Source organism: Muntiacus reevesi, chromosome 3, assembly GCF_963930625.1.
Source record: "Muntiacus reevesi chromosome 3, mMunRee1.1, whole genome shotgun sequence".
NCBI lineage: Eukaryota > Metazoa > Chordata > Mammalia > Artiodactyla > Cervidae > Muntiacus > Muntiacus reevesi.
The window spans coordinates 262,684,026-262,704,906 of NC_089251.1; the positions used below are offsets into that span (position 1 = coordinate 262,684,026).

At 40.0% G+C, this 20,881-nt stretch overlaps 1 protein-coding gene across 5 annotated transcripts in view; it reads left to right on the forward strand.

Moving 5' to 3' along the window:
• The window catches only part of PMS1 (PMS1 homolog 1, mismatch repair system component), a 106,511-nt gene that overhangs the window by 41,072 nt on the left and 44,558 nt on the right, over window positions 1-20,881 (forward strand). For all 5 annotated transcript variants that reach the window (XR_010662519.1, XM_065931919.1, XM_065931922.1 and 2 more), the window contains exon 5: window positions 11,719-11,882. Coding sequence is in view for 4 of the 5 variants with exons in the window: in XM_065931919.1 (XP_065787991.1) it covers window positions 11,719-11,882 (164 nt within the window). In the remaining variant the exon portion in view is untranslated. The remainder of the gene's footprint in view (window positions 1-11,718; window positions 11,883-20,881) is intronic.

Sequence of the window (20,881 nt, forward strand, 5' to 3'; positions counted from 1 at the left end):
AAGATAAAACATAACTGAAACGCAAAAAAAGATTTGTGCAGTGTGTGGGAAAGGTGTTGTGACTGATTAAACATGTCAAAAGTGGTTTGTAAAGTTTTGTGCTGGAGATTTCTCACTAAACAATGTTCTACAGTTGGGTAGGCCAGTTGAGATTGGCAACAATCAAATTGAGACATTAACTGAGAACAATCAATGTTATTCAATGCAGGAGATAGCCATCATACAAAGAATATCCAGATCAGCATTGAATACCATTTGCACCAGCTTGTTATTTTGATGTTTGCATTCCAAAGCAAAGTAAAAAACCTTCTTGACCATATTTCCACATATGAAAATGTTCCGTTTTTAAAACGATTTGTGACAGATGATGAAAAGTGGATGTTGTACAGTAATGTGGAACAGAAGAGACCGTGGGGCAAATGAAATAAACCACCACCAACCCCACCAAAGGCCAGTCTTCAGCCAAAGAATATGTTGTGTATATGTTGTCCAGAATCAGTCAACAGAGAATACATAGTCTTCCATCAGAATAACACAGTTCAGTTCAGTTCAGTTGCTCAGTTGTGTCCGACTCTTTGCGACCCCATGAATCGCAGCATTCCAGGCCTCCCTGTCCATCACCAATTCCCGGAATTTACCCAAACTCATATCCATAGAGTTGGTGATGCCATCCAGCCATCTCATCCTCTGTTGTCCCCTTCTCCTCCTGCCTCCAACACCTCCCAGCATCAGGGTCTTTTCCAGTGAGTCAGCTCTTCACATGAGGTGGCCAAAGTGTTGGAGTTTCAATTTCAACATCAGTCCTTCCAATGAACACCCAGGACTGATCTCCTTTAGGATGAACTGCTTGGATCTCCTTGCAGTCCATGGGACTCTCAAGAGTCTTCTCCAATACCACAGTTCAAATGCATCAATTCTTCGGCACTTAGCTTTCTTCACAGTCCAACGCTCACATCCGTACATGACCACTGGACAAACCAGAGCCTTGACTAGACGGACCTTTGTTGGCAAAGTAATGCTCTGCTTTTCAATATGCTATCTAGGTTGGTCATAACTTTCCTTCTGAGGAGTAAGCATCTTTTAATTTCATGGCTGCATTCACCATCTGCAGTGATTTTGGAGCCCAAAGAAATAAAGTCTGACACTGTTTCCACTGTTTCCCCATCTGTTTCCCATGAGGTGATGGGACCAGATGCCATGATCTTAGTTTTCTGAATGTTAAGCTTTAAGCCAACTTTTTCACTCTCCTCTTTCACTTTCATCAAGAGGCTTTTAGTTCTTCTTCACTTTCTGCCGTAAGGGTGGTGTCATCTGCATATCTGAGGTTATTGATATTTCTCCCAGCAATCGTGATTCAGGCTTGTGCTTCTTCCAGCTCAGCATTTCTCATGATGTACTCTGCATATAAGTTAAATAAGCAGGGTGACAGTATATAGCCTTGATGTACTCCTTTGCCTATTTGGAACCAGTCTGTTGTTCCATGTCCAGTTCTAACTGTTGCTTCCTGACCTGCATACAGGTTTCTCAAGAGGCAGGTCAGGTGGTCTGGTACTCCCATCTCTTTCAGAATTTTCCACAGTTTGTTGTGATCCACACAGTCAAAGGCTTTGGCATAGTCAATAAAGCAGAAATAGATGTTTTTCTGGAACTCTCTTGCTTTTTTGATGATCCAGCGGATGTTGGCAATTTGATCTCTGGTTCCTCTGCCTTTTCTAAAACCAGCTTGAACTTTTGGAAGTTCACAGTTCACATATTGCTGAAGCCTGGCTTGGAGAATTTTGAGCATTACTTTACTAGCATGTGAGATGAGTGCAATTTACGGTACTTTGAGCATTATTTGGCATTGAATAACCAAGAATAACACAAGACTATATTTATTTAATCACCAGGCAAAACTGTTACAGCTTGGCTGGGAAGTTCTGATTCATCTGCCATGTTTAGCAGACACTGCACCTTCAGGTTTCCATTTGTTTTGGTCTTTACAAATTCTCTTAATGGAAAAAGTTTCAGTTCACTGGTAGACTGTAAAAGACACTTGGAATAGTTCTTTGTTCAAAGATAAGAAGTTTAAGAAAGATGAAATTATGAAGTTGCCTGAAAAATGGCACAAGGTAGTGGAACAAAACAGTGAATACATTGTTCATTTCTTGGTGAACATGAAAAATGTGTCTTTTTTTTTTTTTAACTTAAAAAAAAGAAGAAGAAGAAGGAACTTTTTGGCCAACCCAATACTGTTTCCTTATTGATTTATTTTCTAGATGATTGGTGTAAGTGGGTTCTTAAAGTTCCCTACTATTATATCATTATCAGTCTGTCCATTTATATATGTTGTGTTTGTGCTTAGTTGGTCAATCATGTTTGACTCTTTGTAACCACATGGACTGTAGCCTGCCAGGCTCTTCTTCTGTTCATGGGACTTTTAGACAGGAATATTTGAGTGGGTTGCCATTTCCCCCTCCAATTATACATGTTAATGTTTACTTTGTGTATTTAGGTGTTCCTGTATTAGGGGCATATATGTTAATGAGTGTTAAACCCTGTTTTTATATTGATTCCTTTATCGTTTGTCTTTTGTTATAGTTTTTGTGTTAAAATGTTTTTTGATATGAGTATTATTCCCCCAGCTTTCTTGTCATTATTTGCTTGAAATATCTTTCTCCATACCCTCACTTTAAGCTTATGTGGGTCTTTAGCTGCGAAGTGAGTCGCTTTTAAGCAGCATGTTGTTAGATCCTGTTTTTTATTTCAGTCAGCCACCCTATATATTTTTTTCTTTTTTTTTTTTTTCGCTGCACCTAATAACTTATGGGATCTGTTTCCCCGCCAGGGACTGAACCTGGGCTGTGGCAGTGGAAGACTGGAATCCTAACAACTAGGCCACCAAGAAACTTCTAGTGCAGTTTTCAATTTGGTAACCACCATGGGGTTTATATAGGTTGACCTATAGCTATATCTACTAGTTTTAAACTGGTAATCATTTAGGTTCAAACACATTGTAAATGATCTACATTTTTTTACTCCTTTCTCCCACGTTTTCTGTTTTTTTATGTCATATTTTACATCTTCATTTTTATCCCATATCCTGTATGTAGTTATAGTTGATTTGAAATTTTTTTGTCTTTCTCAGCATCAGGGTCTTTTCCAGTGAGTTGGCTCTTTGCATCAGTAGGCCAGAGTATTGGAGCCTGATTTTCAGGATCAGTTCCTTCTAATGAATATTCAGGATTGCCTTCCTTTAGGATTGACTAATTTGTTCTGCTAGCTGTCCAAGGGACTCTCAAGAGTCTTCTCCAGCACTACAGTTTGAAAGCATTACTTCTTCAGATCTCAGCGTTCTTTTGGTCCAACTCTCACATCCGTACATGACGACTAGCAATCCATAGCTTTGATTATATGGCCCTTTGTCAGCAAAGTGATATCTTTGCTTTTTATTATGCTGCCTAGGTTTGTCATGGCTTTTCTTCCAAGGAGCAAGCATCTTTTAATTTCATGGCTGCCATCACCTGTCACAGTGATTTAGAAGCCCAGGAAAATAAAAACCTGTCACTCTATTTTTTTCCCCATTTGCTTGCCATGAGGTGATGGAACTGGATGCCATGATTTTTGCTTTTTGAATGTTGAGTCTTAAGCCAACTTTTTCACTCTCCTTTTTCACAATCATCAGGAGGTTCTTTAGTTCCTCTTCGCTATGTGCCCTTAGGGTGCTATCATCTGCATCCAGGGGATCTTCCCAACCCAGGGATCGAACCCAGGACTCCCGCATTGCAGGCGGATTCTTTACGAGCTGAGCTACAAGGGAAGGACCATGTGCTTGTCTGAACTTGTTGATACTTCTCCCAGCAGTGTTGATTCCAGCTTGTGGTTCCTCCAGCCCGGCGTTTCTCATGACATGCTCTGCATAGAAGTTAAAGAAGCAGGGTGACAATATACAGCCTTGACGTACTCCTTTCTCAATTTGAATCAGTTCGTTTCCCCATGTCTGGTTCTAACTCTTGCTTCTTGACTTACATACAGATTTCTCAGGAGGCAGGTAAGGTGGTCTGGTATTCCCATCTCTTGAAGAATTTTCTACAGTTTGCTGTGATCCACACAGTCAAAGGGTTTAGCATAGTCAATGAAGCAGAAGTAGATGTTTTTCTGGAATTGCTTTGCTTTTTCTATGATCCAAGGGATGTTGGCAATTTGATCTCTAGTACCTCTGCCTTTCCTAAATCCATCTGGAACATCTGGAAGTTCTCAGTTCACATACTGTTGAAGCCTAGTTTGGAGGATTTTGAGCGTTACCTTGCTAGCATGTGAAATGAGTGCAGTTATGTTGCTGAGTTTTCCAAATTTGCTGGCATATTGAGTGTAGCACTTTCACAGCAGCATCTTTTAGGATTTGAAATAGCTCAGCTGTAATTTCATCACCTCCACTAGCTTTGTTCCTAGTAATGCTTCCTAAGGCCCACTTGACTTTGCACTCCAGGATGTCTGACTCTAGCTGAGTGATCACACCATCATGCTTATCTGGGTCTTTAAGAGCTTTTTTTGTACAGTGCTTTTGTGTATTTTTGCCACCTCTTCTTAATATCTTTTGCTTCTGTTAGGTCCATACCGTTTCTGTCCTTTATTGTGCCCATCTTTGCATGAAATGTTCCCTAGGTATCTCTAATTTTCTTGAAGAGATCTCTTCCCATTCTATTGTTTTCCTCTATTTCTTTGCATTGTTCACTTAAGGCTTTTTTTATCTCTCATTTTGGAACTCTGCATTCAGATAGGTATATCTTTTCTTTTCTCTCTTGCCTTTTGCTTCTCTTCTTTTCTCGGCTGTTTGTAAGACCTCCTAAGAGTATGATTTTGCCCTTTTGCATCTCTCTTTCTTTGGTATGGTTTTGATAACTGCCTCCTGTACAGTATTACAGACCTCTGTTTATAGTTTTTCAGGGACTGTCTATCAGTTGCAATCCCTTCGATCTATTTGTCAATTCTAAGTCATACCTGAATGGCCTAGTGGTTTTGCCTCCTTTCTTCAATTTAAGTCTGAATTTTGCAATAAGGAGTTTTTGATCTGAGCCATAATCAGCTCCCAGTCTTGTTTTTGCTGACTGTATAGAGCTTCTCCTTCTTTGGCTGCAAAGAATATAATCAACCCAATTTTTATATTGACCATCTGGTGGTTGTCCATGTGTAGTCATCTCTTATGTTGTTGGAAGAGGGTGTTTGCTGAGACCAGTGCATTCTTTTGTCAAAACTCTGTTAATCTTTGCTCTGCTTCATTTTGTACTCTAAGGCCAAACTTCCCTGTTAACCCCAGGTTTCTCTTCAATTCCTCCTTTTGCATTCCAGTCCCTTAATATGAAAAGGGCATCTTTTTTTGTGACATCTTTGTTTGGTGTTAATTATAGAAGGTCTTGTAGGTCTTCATAGAACCATTCAACTTCAGCTTCTTCAGCATTAGTGTTTAGGGCATAGACTTGGATTACTGTGATATTGAATGGTTTGCCTTGGAAATGAACAGAGATCATTCTGTCATCTTTGAGGTTACATCCAAGTACTGCATTTCAGATTCTTTTGTTGACTGAGGGCTACTCCCATTTCTTCTAAAAGATTTTGCCCACAGTAGTAGTTACAATGGTCCTCTGAATTAAATTCCCCCATTCCACACTGTAATATTGTAAAGTAATTAGCCTCCAACTAATAAAAATAAATGGAAAAAAAAAATTCCCCCATTCCGGTCCATTTTAGTTCACTGATTCCTACAGTGTCAGTGTTCAGTCTTGCCATCTCCTGTTTGACCACTTCCAGTTTGCCTTGATTCGTGGACCAGCTTCCTATGCAATGTTGTTCTTTACAGCATCGGACTTTGCTTCCATCACCAGTCACATCCACAACTGGGTGTTGTTTTTCCTTTGGTTTAGTCTCTTCATTCTTTCTGTAGTTATTTCTTCATTCTTCTCCAATAACATATTGGGCACCTGCTGACCTGGGGTGTTATCTTTCAGTATCCTATCTTTTTGCCTTTTCATATTGTTTATGGGGTTGTCAAGACAAGAACTTTGAGGCAGTTTACCATTGCCTTCTCCCGTGGACTGTGTTTTGTGGGAATGCTCCACATAACTTGTCCGTCTTGGGTGCCTACACAGCATGGCTAATAGTTTCTTTAGGCTACACAAAGTTGTGATCCATGTGATCAACTTGGTTAGTTTGCTGTGATTGTGGTTTTCATTCTGTCTACCCTCTCGTGTGAGCTTCCTGATGGGTGGAACTGGCCATGGGGAAAACTGGGTCTTGTTCTGGTGGGTAGGACCGTGGTCAGTAAATCTTAAATCCAATTTTCTGCTGATGGGTGGGGTTGTGTTCCCTCCCTGTAGTTTGGCCTGAGGCCAAACGGTTACAGGGGTAATGGTGAGCTTCTCCAAAAGGACTTTTGCCTGCACACTGTGCCTCCCATGGACTGATGTTGTCAGTGTCCCTGATCCTTTGGCAGGCCACTGCTGATCTATGCCTCCCCCAGAGATAATTGTTCTCCAGTTTGTGGATCAGGCTTCCCTGTGACTCAGGTGGTGTCTGTCTACAATGCCGGACATCTGAGTTCGATCCCTGGGTATGGAAGAGCCCCTGGAGAAGGAAATGGCAGTCCACTTCAGTGTTCTTGCCTGGAAAAGCCCATGGGCGGAGAAGCCTGCTGGGCTGTTGTCCACAGGGTTGCAGAGAGTTGAACATGACTGAGCAACTTCACTTTCACTTTCACTTTTGTGATTGTTCACCTGGCGGTTCTGTGGTGGGGCTGATGGTGACCTCCTCCAGGAGGACTTACCCCACACATGTCACCTCCCAGAACTGCTGCTGCCAGAGCCCCTGTCCCTGCGGCATACCACTTTTGACTCATGCCTGTGCAGGAGACCCTCATACACTCACAAGTAGGTCTGTCAGTCTCGGGGGGTTGCTGCTCCTTCCCCTGGGTCCTGGTGCACACGAGGTTTTGTTCGTGCCCTCCAAGAGTCTCTGGCAGCTTTGGGGTTTGATTTTAAATGCAGCTGCCTCCCTCACTGTCTTGTTGCTTCTCCTTTGCCCTTGGATGTGGGGTATCTTTTTTGGTGGGTTCCAACATTATCCCGTTGATGATTGTTCAGCAGGTAATTGCAATTTTGGTGTTCTTGCAGATGAGTGTACGTCATGTAAGTGGTTGATCTATAGCCTTTACCATGTGTTTGTTTTTGTGGATTTTTTTGTTTTGGTTTTGGAGTTTCTTTTCTTTTTTTTTTTTTTTTATGACTGCACCATATAGCTTGTGTGATCGTAGCTCCCCAGCCAGGGATTGAATCCGGGCCCTCGGTGGTGAAAGTGCCAAGTCCTAACCACTAGACTGCCAGGGAATCCCCTATATTTATATAGTAGGATTTTACGTTTCCCATAGATTTTTATTTTTCTCGTTGTAACCTTTCCTTTTTCTTAGAAACTGTCTTTTAGCATATCTTTTAGGGTCGTTTTTAGGAGTTTATGATGAACTCTTTCAGCTTTTGCTTGTCTGAGAAGTTCTTTATCTCTCCTTCAATTTTAAATGATAATCTTCCTGAGTAATATATCTAGGTGGTAGGTTTTTTCCTTTCAACACTTTAATATATCATGCCAATCCCTGATTGCTTACAAAGTTTCTACAGAAGAAAATCCAGTGAGCCTTATGAGAGTTCACTTGCTGCCTTTAGAATTCTCCCTTTATCTTTAACCTTTCTCATTTTAATTATGATATGTCTTGATGTACCTCTGTTTGGGTTCATTTTGTTTGGAACCCTCTATGCTTTCTGTCCTTGGATATCTCTTCTTCAGGTTTGGGAAAATTTCAGCCGTAACTTCTTCAAATATATTTTCGACCCCTTTCTCTCTCCTCCTTCTTGGACCCTATAAGCAAATGTTAATATGTTTGGTGTTGTCCTAGAGGTCCCTTAAACTCGTCCCATTTTTTAAAATTTGTTTTTCTTTTTGTTCTTCTGATTGGGTGATTTCTATTATTTTGTTTTCCATACCACTTAAAATGTGTTCTTCTGTATGACCAAGTCTGTTATTTCTTTCTGCTGTATTTTTCGCTTGTTATTGTATTCAGTTCTGATTTTTTTTTTTAGTTCCTTGTTAAAGTTCTCACTGTGTTCATCTGTTCTTTTCCCAAGTCCGATTAGCATTCTAATTAGTAATGCCTTGAATTCTTTATTTAGTAAATTATTTACCTGTGCCATTAGTTGTTTTTTTCATGGGTTTTGTCTTGTTCTTTCATGTGAAGCAAATTCTTCTGTGTTGTTATTTTGCTTAATTTTCTCTGTCTCTGTGAAACTTGGTGAAACAGGTACCTATTGCAGTCTTGTAGGGGTGTCTGTGTTGGGGCATCCCTAGTCAGTGCCAGGTGCCTTTGGTAGAAGAGCTGGATTTTATATGAACACGATTGCACCTTCCTCCATGGAGTGCTGGCAGCTTTCACCTTACTTGGGTCTAGGGATAGAGACAGATGGGCTAGAACCAGAGTCAGGTGTGAGCTGGGGCTTCTCCTCTGCCCAGTGCCCAGTACCACCCGATTGTGGATGAGATCAGGTTCCATGTTGCTGGAATACAAGGCCTGAGCTGGCTCTGTTTTCTCTGAGTGTGTGTGCTCCCCCTCCCAGCATTGGCACACTTGCCCTCGAGGGGGGCTGAAGCAAGAGGGGCACGTGTGGGCACTTGTTATGGATCGGGGTGCATGCCCTGGTGGTTCTGGCACCATTTTAGAGTACCAGACTGCTGTGAGCACCCACCGTGGTTGCCTTTCCCTGAAAAGGTGCTGCATCGGGCCTGAACCGGCTCCACCCTCTGCAGCTACATCCTCTACAGCCAGGGCAGCCCTTGCCCTCGTGTGGAGCTCTGCTGCGGAGCGGGCGGGGCCAGGGCAGATGCTCTGTGTGGGCTGGGCGCGCACCACGGATGCCCTGTTACCAGTCAGAGTTCCGGCCTGTCCCAGTCCACCTCCTTTGCAAGCGCCAGCAACGATTGCCCCTGACCTGTTTGGACGCTGCCCCAGATCCAAGCCACCCCGGTCCCCTGCAACTGTGCACGTCCGTTGGCTAAGGCAGCCCTTGTTATAGTGTGGAGCTGTGCCACAGAATGAGCCCAAGCCAGAGTGGCTGCTCAGCTCGTCCAAGGTGTGTGCTGGGTGATTGTGGGAAACGGGCCAGAGACCTGCTTCCTCTGTCCTATTTCAGGAGTAAGCTCACTCTTCATGAGTGGAGGCTAGGTTTCTTAGAGCCCTGTCAGTCCCACTGGTTTTCAGACGACCTAGAGGGACACCTTCCCGGTGTTGGACACCAGGGATAGGGAGCCCAGTAAGTGGTTCAAACCGATGATTCCCCAGGAAGGCCCTCTGGGCCTGTGTACTCTTTCCTCTTCTGTGCCTGCTCTCAGAAGGCGAGGGCAACTGCACAGACTTGCTTCCCTTCTCATGCTGTTCAGTTTCATGTGCATCTTTCTTACACCTTTGGTTGTGTAAGAGTCTTTTATTTTTTTTTTTATTTTTATTTATTTATTTTTTTTGTGTAAGAGTCTTAATGCCAGTCTCCAGTTTGTTTTCAGTGAGAATTGCTCCACACGTAGATGTATTTTTGATGTGTTAGTAGGGGGAAGTGAGCTCTGTATTTTACTCTACCATCTTGACCCCACCCCTCAAGTTTTTGGTTAAATAAGTTCACAATTTTAAAGAAAAGCTTTCGTTTAATTATTCTAGTTTTGCATATTTCAGAAGATGAGATAAACCAGGGAATTAAATATTATTTCAGATAAGAATTTTTTTATTTGAAGTATAGTTGATTTATATTGTATTAGTTTCTGGTGTATAGCAAAGTGATCAAGTTATATACATATATATTCTTTTTCATATCTTTTCTATTATAGGTTATTATAAATAAGATACTGAATATATAGCTCCTTGTGTTGTACAGTAGGACCTTGTATTATATATAATAGTTTGTATCTGCTCATCCCAAATTCCTAATTTTCTCTCCGTCTTGCTATTTTCCTTTTGATAACCATAAATTTGTTTTCTGTGTCCGTGAGTCTATTTCTGTTTTGTTAATTTCATTTGTGTCATTTTTTAAATTCCACATACGAGTAATATCATACATTGTCTTTCTCTGACTTATTTCACTTGGTAGGATAATCTCTAGGTCTATCCATGTTATTGCAAGTGGCATTATTTTATTTTTTCTGGCTCAGTCTTGTGTGTGTGTGTGTACTACATCTTCTTTTTATTTTATTTTTTTAAGTTATATTGGTATGTAAGTGCTTCACAATGTTTTGTTAATTTCTGCTCTGTGACAAAGTGAGTCAGCTATGTGTATGCACACCCCCTCCATCTCGGACTTCCCTTATCGCCCGCTTTCTGTCTGCTCGCGTGTCAGTGGGCATTCAGGTCGCTTCCATGTCTTGACTTTTGTGACTAGTGCTGCTTTGAACACTGGGGTACATGCATCTTTTGAATTAGAGTTTTCTCTGGATATATGCCCAGAAGCAGAGTAGCTAGATCATATGGTAGCTTTTGTTAAGAAACCTCCATACTGTTTTCCATAGTGGCTGTACCAATTACCATTCCCACCAACAGTGTAAGAGGATTCTCTTTTCTGTACACCCTCTCCAGAATTCATTATTTGTAGACTTTTTAAAATTTTTTTTTATTAGTTGGAGGCTGATTACTTCACAACATTTCAGTGGGTTTTGTCATACATTGACATGAATCAGCCATAGAGTTACACGCATTCCCCATCCCGATCCCCCCTCCCACCTCCCTCTCCACCCGACTCCTCTGGGTCTTCCCAGCCCACCAGACCCGAGCACTTGTCTCATGCATCCCACCTGGGCTGGTGATCTGCTTCACCATAGATAATATACATGCTGTTCTTTGAGATGGATGAAACTGGAGCCCATTATACAGAAAGATAAAGCCAGAAAGATAAAGAACATTACAACATACTAACACATATTTGTAGACTTTTTAATGATGGCCATTCTGTCCAGTGAGAGGTGATAACTCATTGTAATTACGATATACATTTCTCCGATAATTAATGGTGTTGCACATCAGATAAGAATTTTTAATTGGATAATTAAGGTTGTACATATGCTGTGTGGCCTTATATCACATGTATGTTTTATACTGCAGAATAAGCGTCATTCCCAGGTAGTTAGAATATCAGCAGATTTCTTAAGATACTTCACTCTTATCAGTAGTAAGCCCATGTTTTTCTGTAGCGGTAGAAATAAGATTATTCCTGTTTAGATCACATGTGCTAAGTTGCTTCAGTCATATCTGACTCTTTGAAACCCCATGGATTGTAGCCCGCCAGGCTCCTCTGTCCATGGAATTCTACAGTCAAGACTATTGGAGTGGGTAAGCCATGCCCTCCTCCCGGGGATCTCCCTGACCCAAGGATCAAACCCACAGCTTTTAAGTCTGCTGCATTGTCAGGCAGGTTCTTTACCACTAGTGCCACGTGAGAAGCCCACATAAAAGAGATCATACTTAATGGGTCAGACCTGTTACAAATAGGAGAGCCTAGCAAGAGGTCAGAATAGCTCGCACAGTTGAGCCTTCTTTGGGTTCCCAGAGTTTGAAGAGAAATGGCCTTCAGTAATAAAAGGAGTTAATTACTGATTGTATGTGGATTTGAAGATCTGTGACGTTCCTTCCACATATAAATATGCTTTCTTCTTATCTGCCAACAGGTACCACTGTAACTGCTTTACGATTATTTAAGAATCTACCTGTAAGAAAGCAATTTTACTCAACTGCTAAAAAATGTAAAGATGAAATAAAAAAGATCCAAGATCTCCTTATAAGCTATGGTATACTTAAACCTGATGTAAGGATTGTTTTTATACATAACAAGGTAAGCATTATTGTACTTTCTACAGAATTTTTTGATATATGACAGTAATGGGACACTGCATTTTATCTAAATCAGAAGTGTAAGAGTCTTTCAAAATTTGTCCACATTTGTTTAGTTTTTTCTTTATTGTATAAAGAGCATCTTTGTTACCTCACATCTATATGAAATCTGATTGAACCTTTTATTTCTTAATTTCTAAGATTAAGTTATTCCGCCAAGAGACTTTTTCATCCAAGAAATGTTTGAGTGCTTCCTAAATATGATGACTGAGACTTGTTCTTTTCCTTTAAGAAGTTCACTGTTTAAAAAAAACAAAAAAGAAGAAGTTCACTGTTTAGTGATATTTTCTACCATTTATTTTAAATGGTTTCTTCTTTGGAGAAGTTTTTTGTTTGCTTTTTAAAGGAAACTCTACTCATTTCTTTCCATTTTTTCAAAGCAGGGCTGATAAGGAATTCCTCTTGTTACTTGATAAATCTTAGGGGGAAGGAAGGTTTACTTACATATCTTCTGAATGTTCTGTTTCATAAAATTCCACATGTGCACCTCAAAATATTTACTGTAAGGAGAGTAGAACCACACTGCAGAAGTTTGTAAACCTGGTGGGGAGTAGAGATGTAACATTTATTGAGGGTGTGCACAAAGCCAGTACCTATGCTAGGCATGTGAAGCTTCTGTCACCCACAGCAGCAGCCGAGTGAAGTAGACATTTGTCAGCTCGCAGTGGTCCTCTGCGCTGAACCTAGAGGGGCTGGCTCAGCATTGCAGAGCTGGCAAATAATTGAGATGGGTTTTGAAACTTTACATGCCTACTGAGTGTAGATTCTTCAGTCTACTGTTTTGTCTTCCTGTTTTAATACTATATCACATTGTGTAGTTCTTTTCTAGGTTTCAGAACACTTGAAATAACCTTGTAGGTTAGACAGCCTTACCTCTGTTCATATAGGGAACTTGAAGCTCAGAATGATCTAAGGAATTGTTTTTTGTTTTGTTAATGAATTTCCTTCTTAAACATCACCTAGCGGTTCCCTTATTTTATCTATTGATTCATGGCTGTGGTGGGTCTTTGTTGTTGCATGGGCTTTTCTCCAGCTACAGCGAGCAAGGGCTGCTGGCTAGTTACGGCGCATGGGCTTCTCTTTTCAGTGGCTTATCTTGTGGCAGAGCATGGGCTCCAGGGCCTGGGGGCTTCACTGGGTGTGGCATGTGAGCTCAGTAGTGTCGGCTCCCAAGCTGTAGAATGCAGGCTCAATAGGTTTAGCACATGGGCTTACTTGATCTTTGACATGTGGAATCGTCCTGGATCAGGCATCGAACCTGTGTCTCCTACATTGGCAGGCCGATGAGGGAAACCCCGTTTTCTCTTTTACAGTAAGTAATTCTGCTGAGATCCAAACCCTTTTTCATCCAGTTTTCTTTCCACTCCATGTCTTTTTGCTTGCTATTAAGAAGATCCCATGTTTTTTAATTTAATTATTTTTGGCTGCTCCCGGTCGTCGTTGCTGCGAGCAGACTTTCTCTAGTTGCAGTACGTGGGCTTCTCATTGCAGTGCCTTCTCTTGGCGGCATGTGGGTCTAGAGTGCGTAAGCTGAGTGGTTGTGATGTGTGGGGTCTAGAGTGCATCGGCTTAGTGGTTGCAGTGTGTGGGGTCTGGAGTGCATCGTCTGAGTGGTTGCGGCGTGTGGGGTCTGGAGTGCGTGAGCCGAGTGGCTGCGGCGTGTGGGGTCTGGAGTGCGTGAGCCGAGTGGCTGCGGCGTGTGGGGTCTGGAGTGCATCGACTGAGTGGCTGTGGCGTGTGGGGTCTGGTGTGCGTGGGCCGAGTGGTTGCGGCGTGTGGGGTCTGGAGTGCGTGGGCCGAGTGGCTGCGGCGTGTGGGGTCTGGAGAGCGTGAGCCGAGTGGTTGCGGCGTGTGGGGTCTGGAGTGCGTGGGCCGAGTGGCTGCGGCGTGTGGGGTCTGGAGAGCGTGAGCCGAGTGACTGCGGCGTGTGGGGTCTGGAGTGCATCGGCTGAGTTGCTGCGGCGTGTGGGGTCTGGAATGCAGTGAATCGAGTTGCTGCGGTGTGTGGGATCTGGAGTGCGTGAACCGAGTGACTGTGGCATGTGGGGTCTGGAGTGCATGAGCTGAGTGGATGCAGCTTGTGGGCTCAGGAGTTCTGCCATATGTGCTTAATTGCCCCGCAGCATGTGGAATCTTTCCAGACCAGGGATCGAACCTAGCCCCCTGCCTTGGCAGGCAGCTTCTTAACCACTGGACCACCAGGGAAGTCCAGGAGGATTCTCTCATTAAACCAAGTTACAGTGGAATATTTATGATCAGAATTTTTAGTCATCTTAAAAAAATAAAAAAGAAAGAAAAGCAGTAAGAATAGTCAGCCACCTGTTACTGCTGGCATAGAGCTCAACCAAATGATACCTTGAAATCTCTTCCAGCTCTATCATGCTAGAATTCCTCAGGATGTTGATGGATGGAGGCTCATCCTGCTAATATAAATAACCCTATGACCTCTTGATCCAAAGAACATTTTGTTATTAAAAGTTGAATGTACCCAAGTTAAGAAAATATCAAAGGCAAAAGAAAATGATCAGGAGAGGAAAACAGATGGAGAAAGGTAAAACATGAAGACAGGAGCTACATTTTTATAGAAGAATAGTGACTGCAACCAAAGAGAGAAGTTTTGAGGAAGAGAAAGCAGAAGGATAAAATAAGATTATTCTCTAATGTAATGGAGATGAGTATTTGAAGTCAAATATATATCTTCTGAACTTTGGATAAGTTTATTATATTATTTTCCCAACCTCTGTAAGATCATCAGTGTAGGCATTTTCTTTTGAAAATGGAAAGTAGTATTTTTCAATACACTGTATTTTAGTTTTTCAAGTACACCATTTCTGAGGTTATATTGAGCAAACACAGGTCTCTCAGTGGCCTTCAGTAATTTCAGATGCAATGCAAATCTTGGAGAGTATTGCACCATTAAAGTAATCTAAGGCTATCAAAAGTCTTACAGTAAAATTATAAATCAGTTTGTGGACAGGAAGAGCCACATGAAAAGCTTAAAGGAGGGTAAAAACCTTCAAGTGGAAAATAGCACATGAAATAGTTTTATAGTAATTGTGGACACAGTGTGTTTAGTCCCTGTTTAATCAAAAGTTTCATCAAGCATCTTTTTTTAATGCACATGCTGAATTAACTGGCTGTGCCTTCCCTTGGGGAATTTGACATTTCTGAAAGTGCAAGTACTGTAAATAAAATGTCCTGGCATCAGTTTTTAGTGTTGAGTGTTTAAATAGAGCTAGATTATGAGATCTGAAGATAGTGCTGTATTTAAAAGTTTCTTATGACTTTAAAATAAAGTGTGCCTACTAATATAGCCCAAATAAAGTCTTGTAGTAAAATTAAGCATTACCTACTGTTACACAAGGAAATCATGGACTCAGTTATATTTCTAAGCTTTTTTCCTTTTATTATAAATTATTTTTTCACTTATTTAATATGCTGTTGTGCCTTAAATGTTAAAATATATTAAGTTCCAAAAATAGCATCAACACATTGTCATAAATCTCTTTGAACATTGAGTTCTGCTCTACTCTTATAAACATGCTTATGTTTGTCATACTTTATGTGGTTTTCTGAGAAATTTTTTTTACTTTAGCTTAAAATTTAAACATGGCGATATTGGTTTCTTTATTTGAAAATTTTCTCTACATTGCAAACAATCATATTGCACATAATATGAGAAGTACTATTGCTATTTTGACATCTTGGATTAGTGTTCCTTCTTTTTATGAAGGTTTATAACCTGCCAAGACATTCTTTGAATACTGATAATGTTGATGTTCTTGCCAGTATGGTTATGTTAGAAAGAGGTATTTTTCTTCTTTCATCACCATGTTCCTTGAAAGCATATTGAATAATGAGACAGCCAAAGGGAAATAATTTACAAGTGGATTCAGTGACTTTATTTAAAGTAGATTTTATTTGGAGAAATGCTAGAGCCATTCCTTAGATAAGCACTACAGTCTTCAGCCTTAGTTTTGTAACTGAATCCTTGTGCGGTCCTGCTATATCTATTTTTTCATTTATAAAATAGTTATTTCACAGAATTATGAGTTTTTCTCAGTTTGGTAAGATCTCAAACCCACTTAATATTAGCTGTTTCATATGTTCATGAGTAATTTTATAGAGCACTAGTTCAAACATAATGGTAAATATGTGATTTCAAATAATGGATACTTTAATACTTCATACTTGTTGATTTTGGGGAATATTTTCCTTTGCCTAAAGTATCATTTGTGTTTTTAAAAATTATTTTGTATTTAATTCTGTCTTGATAATTAGAGGCCCATTGGTATTGCAAAAGCTGAATTGGATATTGTGGATATAAGGCCTTACCTGTTACATGAGGGAAATTAATCAATGGCTTTTTACCTATCTCTCCTTTATATGACATGACTGTTAAGGCTTATTGAGATCAGTTTATTTATTTTTGAAGTCTGGAAGAATGATGACTAAGAATGAGAAAGAAGGGACACATTTATTGGGTAATAAACTGAAGATAAATAAATGGTAGTTTATAATCTGTATCCCATACATTTGTGGTATTCCCTTTGTTCATTTTATTCTACTTTGCATCTTTTAGCCTTTTACTCATATTTTTTGAACGTCCCGATTTTGTTTCACCTGTGATGTGAGAAATCAAGGAAAAGTCTTTTGCCCATTACTGGACCAGTGTTAAAGGCCACCTCCCTCTCCCATCCCCTCCAATGTTGTGGAGGCAGTTTTATCAAAGAGAAATTTCAGTTCACGATTATGGTTTGAATGCTCCTTTCTTCTGAAGAATATATCCCTCCAGTTCCAACCTTGAAAGTTTGGGTGGAATTGTTTTTATTTCTTTTTTAGTTAGTGAAAGTGAATGTTCCTTCAGATATGTTTTAAGGTTAACTTGGGGCTAATAATCAATTATGATTGGTTGTTTGTCTTTTGGTTTGTTTTTACTTGCAAATTAAGGATAAAATTTTTAATGGTTCTCATGTTTTCTTCTTTGTTATATTAAATTCTTTTACTTTTCACCTGACTTCTGAGAAATACTATATAGAAAAGATGAGAGACATATATAAGCAAATTTAAGTTTAGTTGATTTCTAATTTTGATGTTTGCTGACACTGTTTTTAAGACATCTTTAGTCTTCCCCTGTCCCTTAGCAAGACTTATTCTGTAACTTTTTCCATAGCATTTTCTCTATTCCTACTATATGATTTTTGCTTTATTGGAAATGATTTGCATTCTCTGTCCCTGTCCCAACAGCCTTCTGTGAAAGGGAGGGCTGCATTTTACTTATATCTGTTTTCCTTTTAATTCTCACTTAGTATTACAATATCCTGAATATGGATCATAAAAAAGAATGAAATAATGCCATAGAGGTTATCATACTAAGTGAAGTAAGCCAGAAAGAGAAGGACAAATACTATATGATGCAGCTTATATGTGGCATATAAAATATGACACAGATGAACTTCTCTATGAAACAGAAACAGACTCACAGATAGAGAAAACAAATTTGTGGTTGCCAAGTGGGAGTGGGGTGTGGGGGAGGGATAGATTGGCAGTTTGGTAATCATAAGTTTGTTTTCTATTTTCTGTGGGATCTATTTCTGTTTTGTATATAAGTTCATTTGTTTTTTTTTTTTTTTAGATTTCACATATAAGCAATGTCACATAATATTTGTCTTTCTCTAACTCACTTAACTTCACTTAGTATGATAATCTCTAAGTCCTCCATGTTTCTGCAAATGCCTTATTCCTTTTCATGACTGAGTAATATTCCAATTTTATATCTTAGTGGTATATATATACACACACACAAATTGGACCTAACAAAGCTTTTGCACAACAAAGGAAACCATAAACAAAAAGACAACCTACAGAATGGGAGAAAATATTTACAAATGATGTGACTAGTAAGGGATTAATCTCCTAAATTTACAGAGAACTCATATACTCATCATCAAACAAAAAAAACAAAACAGAACAAACTACCCAATCAAAAAATGGGCAAAAGATCTAAGACATTTCTCCAAACAGGACATACAGAGATGACCAAAAGGCACATGAGAAAATGCTTCACATTGCCAATTATTAGGGAAATGCAAATCAAAATGACTAGTACCACTTTAAATTCAGGATCATTAATCTTAGTACTGTCTGATAGTCATACTGTGTTTCTGGAGTCCGTTTTCTCTCCTAGTCTCCTGTATCCACAGTGCTTTAAACCAACTTTATTGTATAAGCAAATCACCTGGGCATCTTGTTAACAGAACAGATTCTGATTTAGTAGCTCAGCGAGGACCTGAGATTCTACATTTCCGACCAGTCTCCAGGTGGTACAGTTGCTGCTGGTCCATGATCCATATGTTGAGTTGCAAAATCCCAAAGGGCTGTTTCATCTCTCTTCTCAGACAGTCAAGTCTTTCTTCCCTGTCTTCACTCTTACTTGATCTTACATCCTATTTTACTGAGAAAATTGAGAGAACTTTTTATAAACTACCCACCTGTCTGCAGTTGTGCCCATATCATTCATCCTTCTCTTTTATTATTACAGATGCATGCCTCATGTTTTTAGGCAAGGCCGATTCCTTCACTTGGGCAAAGTTTCTTAAAATAGGTGTCCGTACTCACTGTCTCAAATTAACTTTCTTCCCATTCCCTCTTGAACCCACTCCAGTCAGACTTTCTCTTTCTACCACTCCATCAGAACTACCTTTACCAAGGTCACTACTGACTTTCAGATTTCTGAATCCAGTGGTCACTTCTCAGATTTTATCTTAACGTTTACCACAGTTGATCTCCTCATCCTTGAAACACTTTTTCACCTGGCTTCCAGGTCAACACACATCCTTGGTTTTTCCCCTCATCTTTCTACCATTTGTTATCAGTCTTCTAGTTCCACTTCATATCCTACCTTGTAAACATTTAGTGTCCTGTGGCTCAATTGTGGAATTTATGTATATAATTCATTCTCACATATATATTTACACACACATAGGTATGTATTCATTTTCTTGATGTGCCTCTCATGTTTCTGGATGTCCTTTATGCCCTGATGATTCCTCAGTTTTTATCTTCATTCTGTAACTTTCCTGAACTCCAAACTCATAGATCTGACTACCTCCCCACATTTCTCTTGGTTTAGTAATAAGCTCCTCACTTGTAACATGACAAACAGCAAAGCTCCCTACCTTGTCTCTCAGGGTTGCTCTTTACATATCCTTCCCCATCGGTATATGAGAGCCAAAACCCTTAGGGTCATCCGTAGCTACTGATTCTCTCACACTTTAATCTGATAAAAGAGTAAATTCTGTTGGTTTACATTCAAAATATTTCTAAAATCTAATCTTTTCACCGTTGTGTGACTACCACTGTGATCCAAGCCACCATGATCTCTCACCTGGATTTTTGTAATAATACTCTAATTGGTTCTCCCCTCTTCCTACCTTGCTGTCTTTATTCTGAGCCCAGCAGCTAGAGCGATTCTGTAAAAGAAACCCTGTGGACTCTAGTATGCCAGATTTCTCTTTCCATGAGGTTTGCCAGGCAATCATACTGGAATGGGCTGCCATTTCCTTCTCCAGGAACCGAACCTGTGTGTCCTGCATTGTGGTCAGATTCTTTACCACTGAGCCACCTGGAAGTTTAGTCAAGCTTTTTTGTAAAGAGCCACAATATAAATATTTGGGGTTTTCTAACTCACAGTTTCCCTCACAACTGTTCAGCTCTGCTGTTGTAGCATGAAAGTAAAGGTATTAAAACTTTACTTTAAAATGCAGGTGGTAGGTTGGATTCGGTCCTCAGGCTATCGTTTGCTGACCCGTTATAGGTGATCTGACCCACTATTATGTCTGATATCATTTATTTATTTTCTTGGCTTCAGCTAACTGGCCTGCTTGTTTTTTTTCTTGAACCTGCCAGTCTTACTTCCAACTCGGGACCCTTTTATTTGTTGTTCATTTGCCTCAAACATTCTTTTGTATATCTGACTCAATCATCATCTTTTAATTCTTTACTTAAAACTTCCTCAGTCAAGTTTTCTTTAGTCACCCTAAAATTATAACTGTTTCCCCCACCCCACACATGTTTTTCCTGCTTTATTTTTCTTCTTAAAACTTCTATCTAATATGCTGTATATTGTACCTATCTTAATCTATTGTCTTTCTTTCCTCCTCTAGATATAATTTCCATGAGGGGAGAGATTTTTTTACTTTTTTCACTGATGTGTCCCTAGTGCTGACTTCATGTGGGTACTCAAAAAATATATGTTAAATTAATGAGTGTGATCAAGGGTTGAGAGCATGCAGGACAGGAGCATTCCATCCCATTGGTGACACCAGCCCATACTGGATTGTTACCATAGATATTAAAGCACCAAAGATACAGGGGTAGATGATATCAATAGAGTTAAGAGTAACTGGAGCAGAGAAGTACAAAACATCAAGCACCAGCCTTCACTCAGACCTTTCCCTTTCTGGAGGCCTGCTTGAAAGTCACAGAAGAGGGAGGGCTGACTTTAGCCACTTGGCAGGTGGGTGTTAATTGATTCTGTGGAGTAGGAACAACCTGTCAAAGTGGGTCTCACCCAGGCCTCCACAAATGGGTGGGTCATGGGCTGATTTTATTATTACAGTATACTTGGCTAATATGGGTAAATGAATCAAGATCATTCTAGGTATAGGAATAGTATGAATATAAAAGATGTAGGTAGGAAAGTATTTAGAGGCAGTGAGTAAGTCAAGTTGTGTGAGTAGGTATTTTATATGAAGGAATACAGGAAGATTAATCCTGAAAGACAATTTGAGTCTAGATTATAAAGGGTCTTTAATGCTAGGCTGTTTTTTGTTTTGTTTTTTTTTGTAATAGAAAATTGGGAGTAGGGAAGTGACTTGATTAAGGTGTTACCTGGGACTGTTAGCTTGGTAGTAATGTGCTGGGAGGAATTATAGGAAG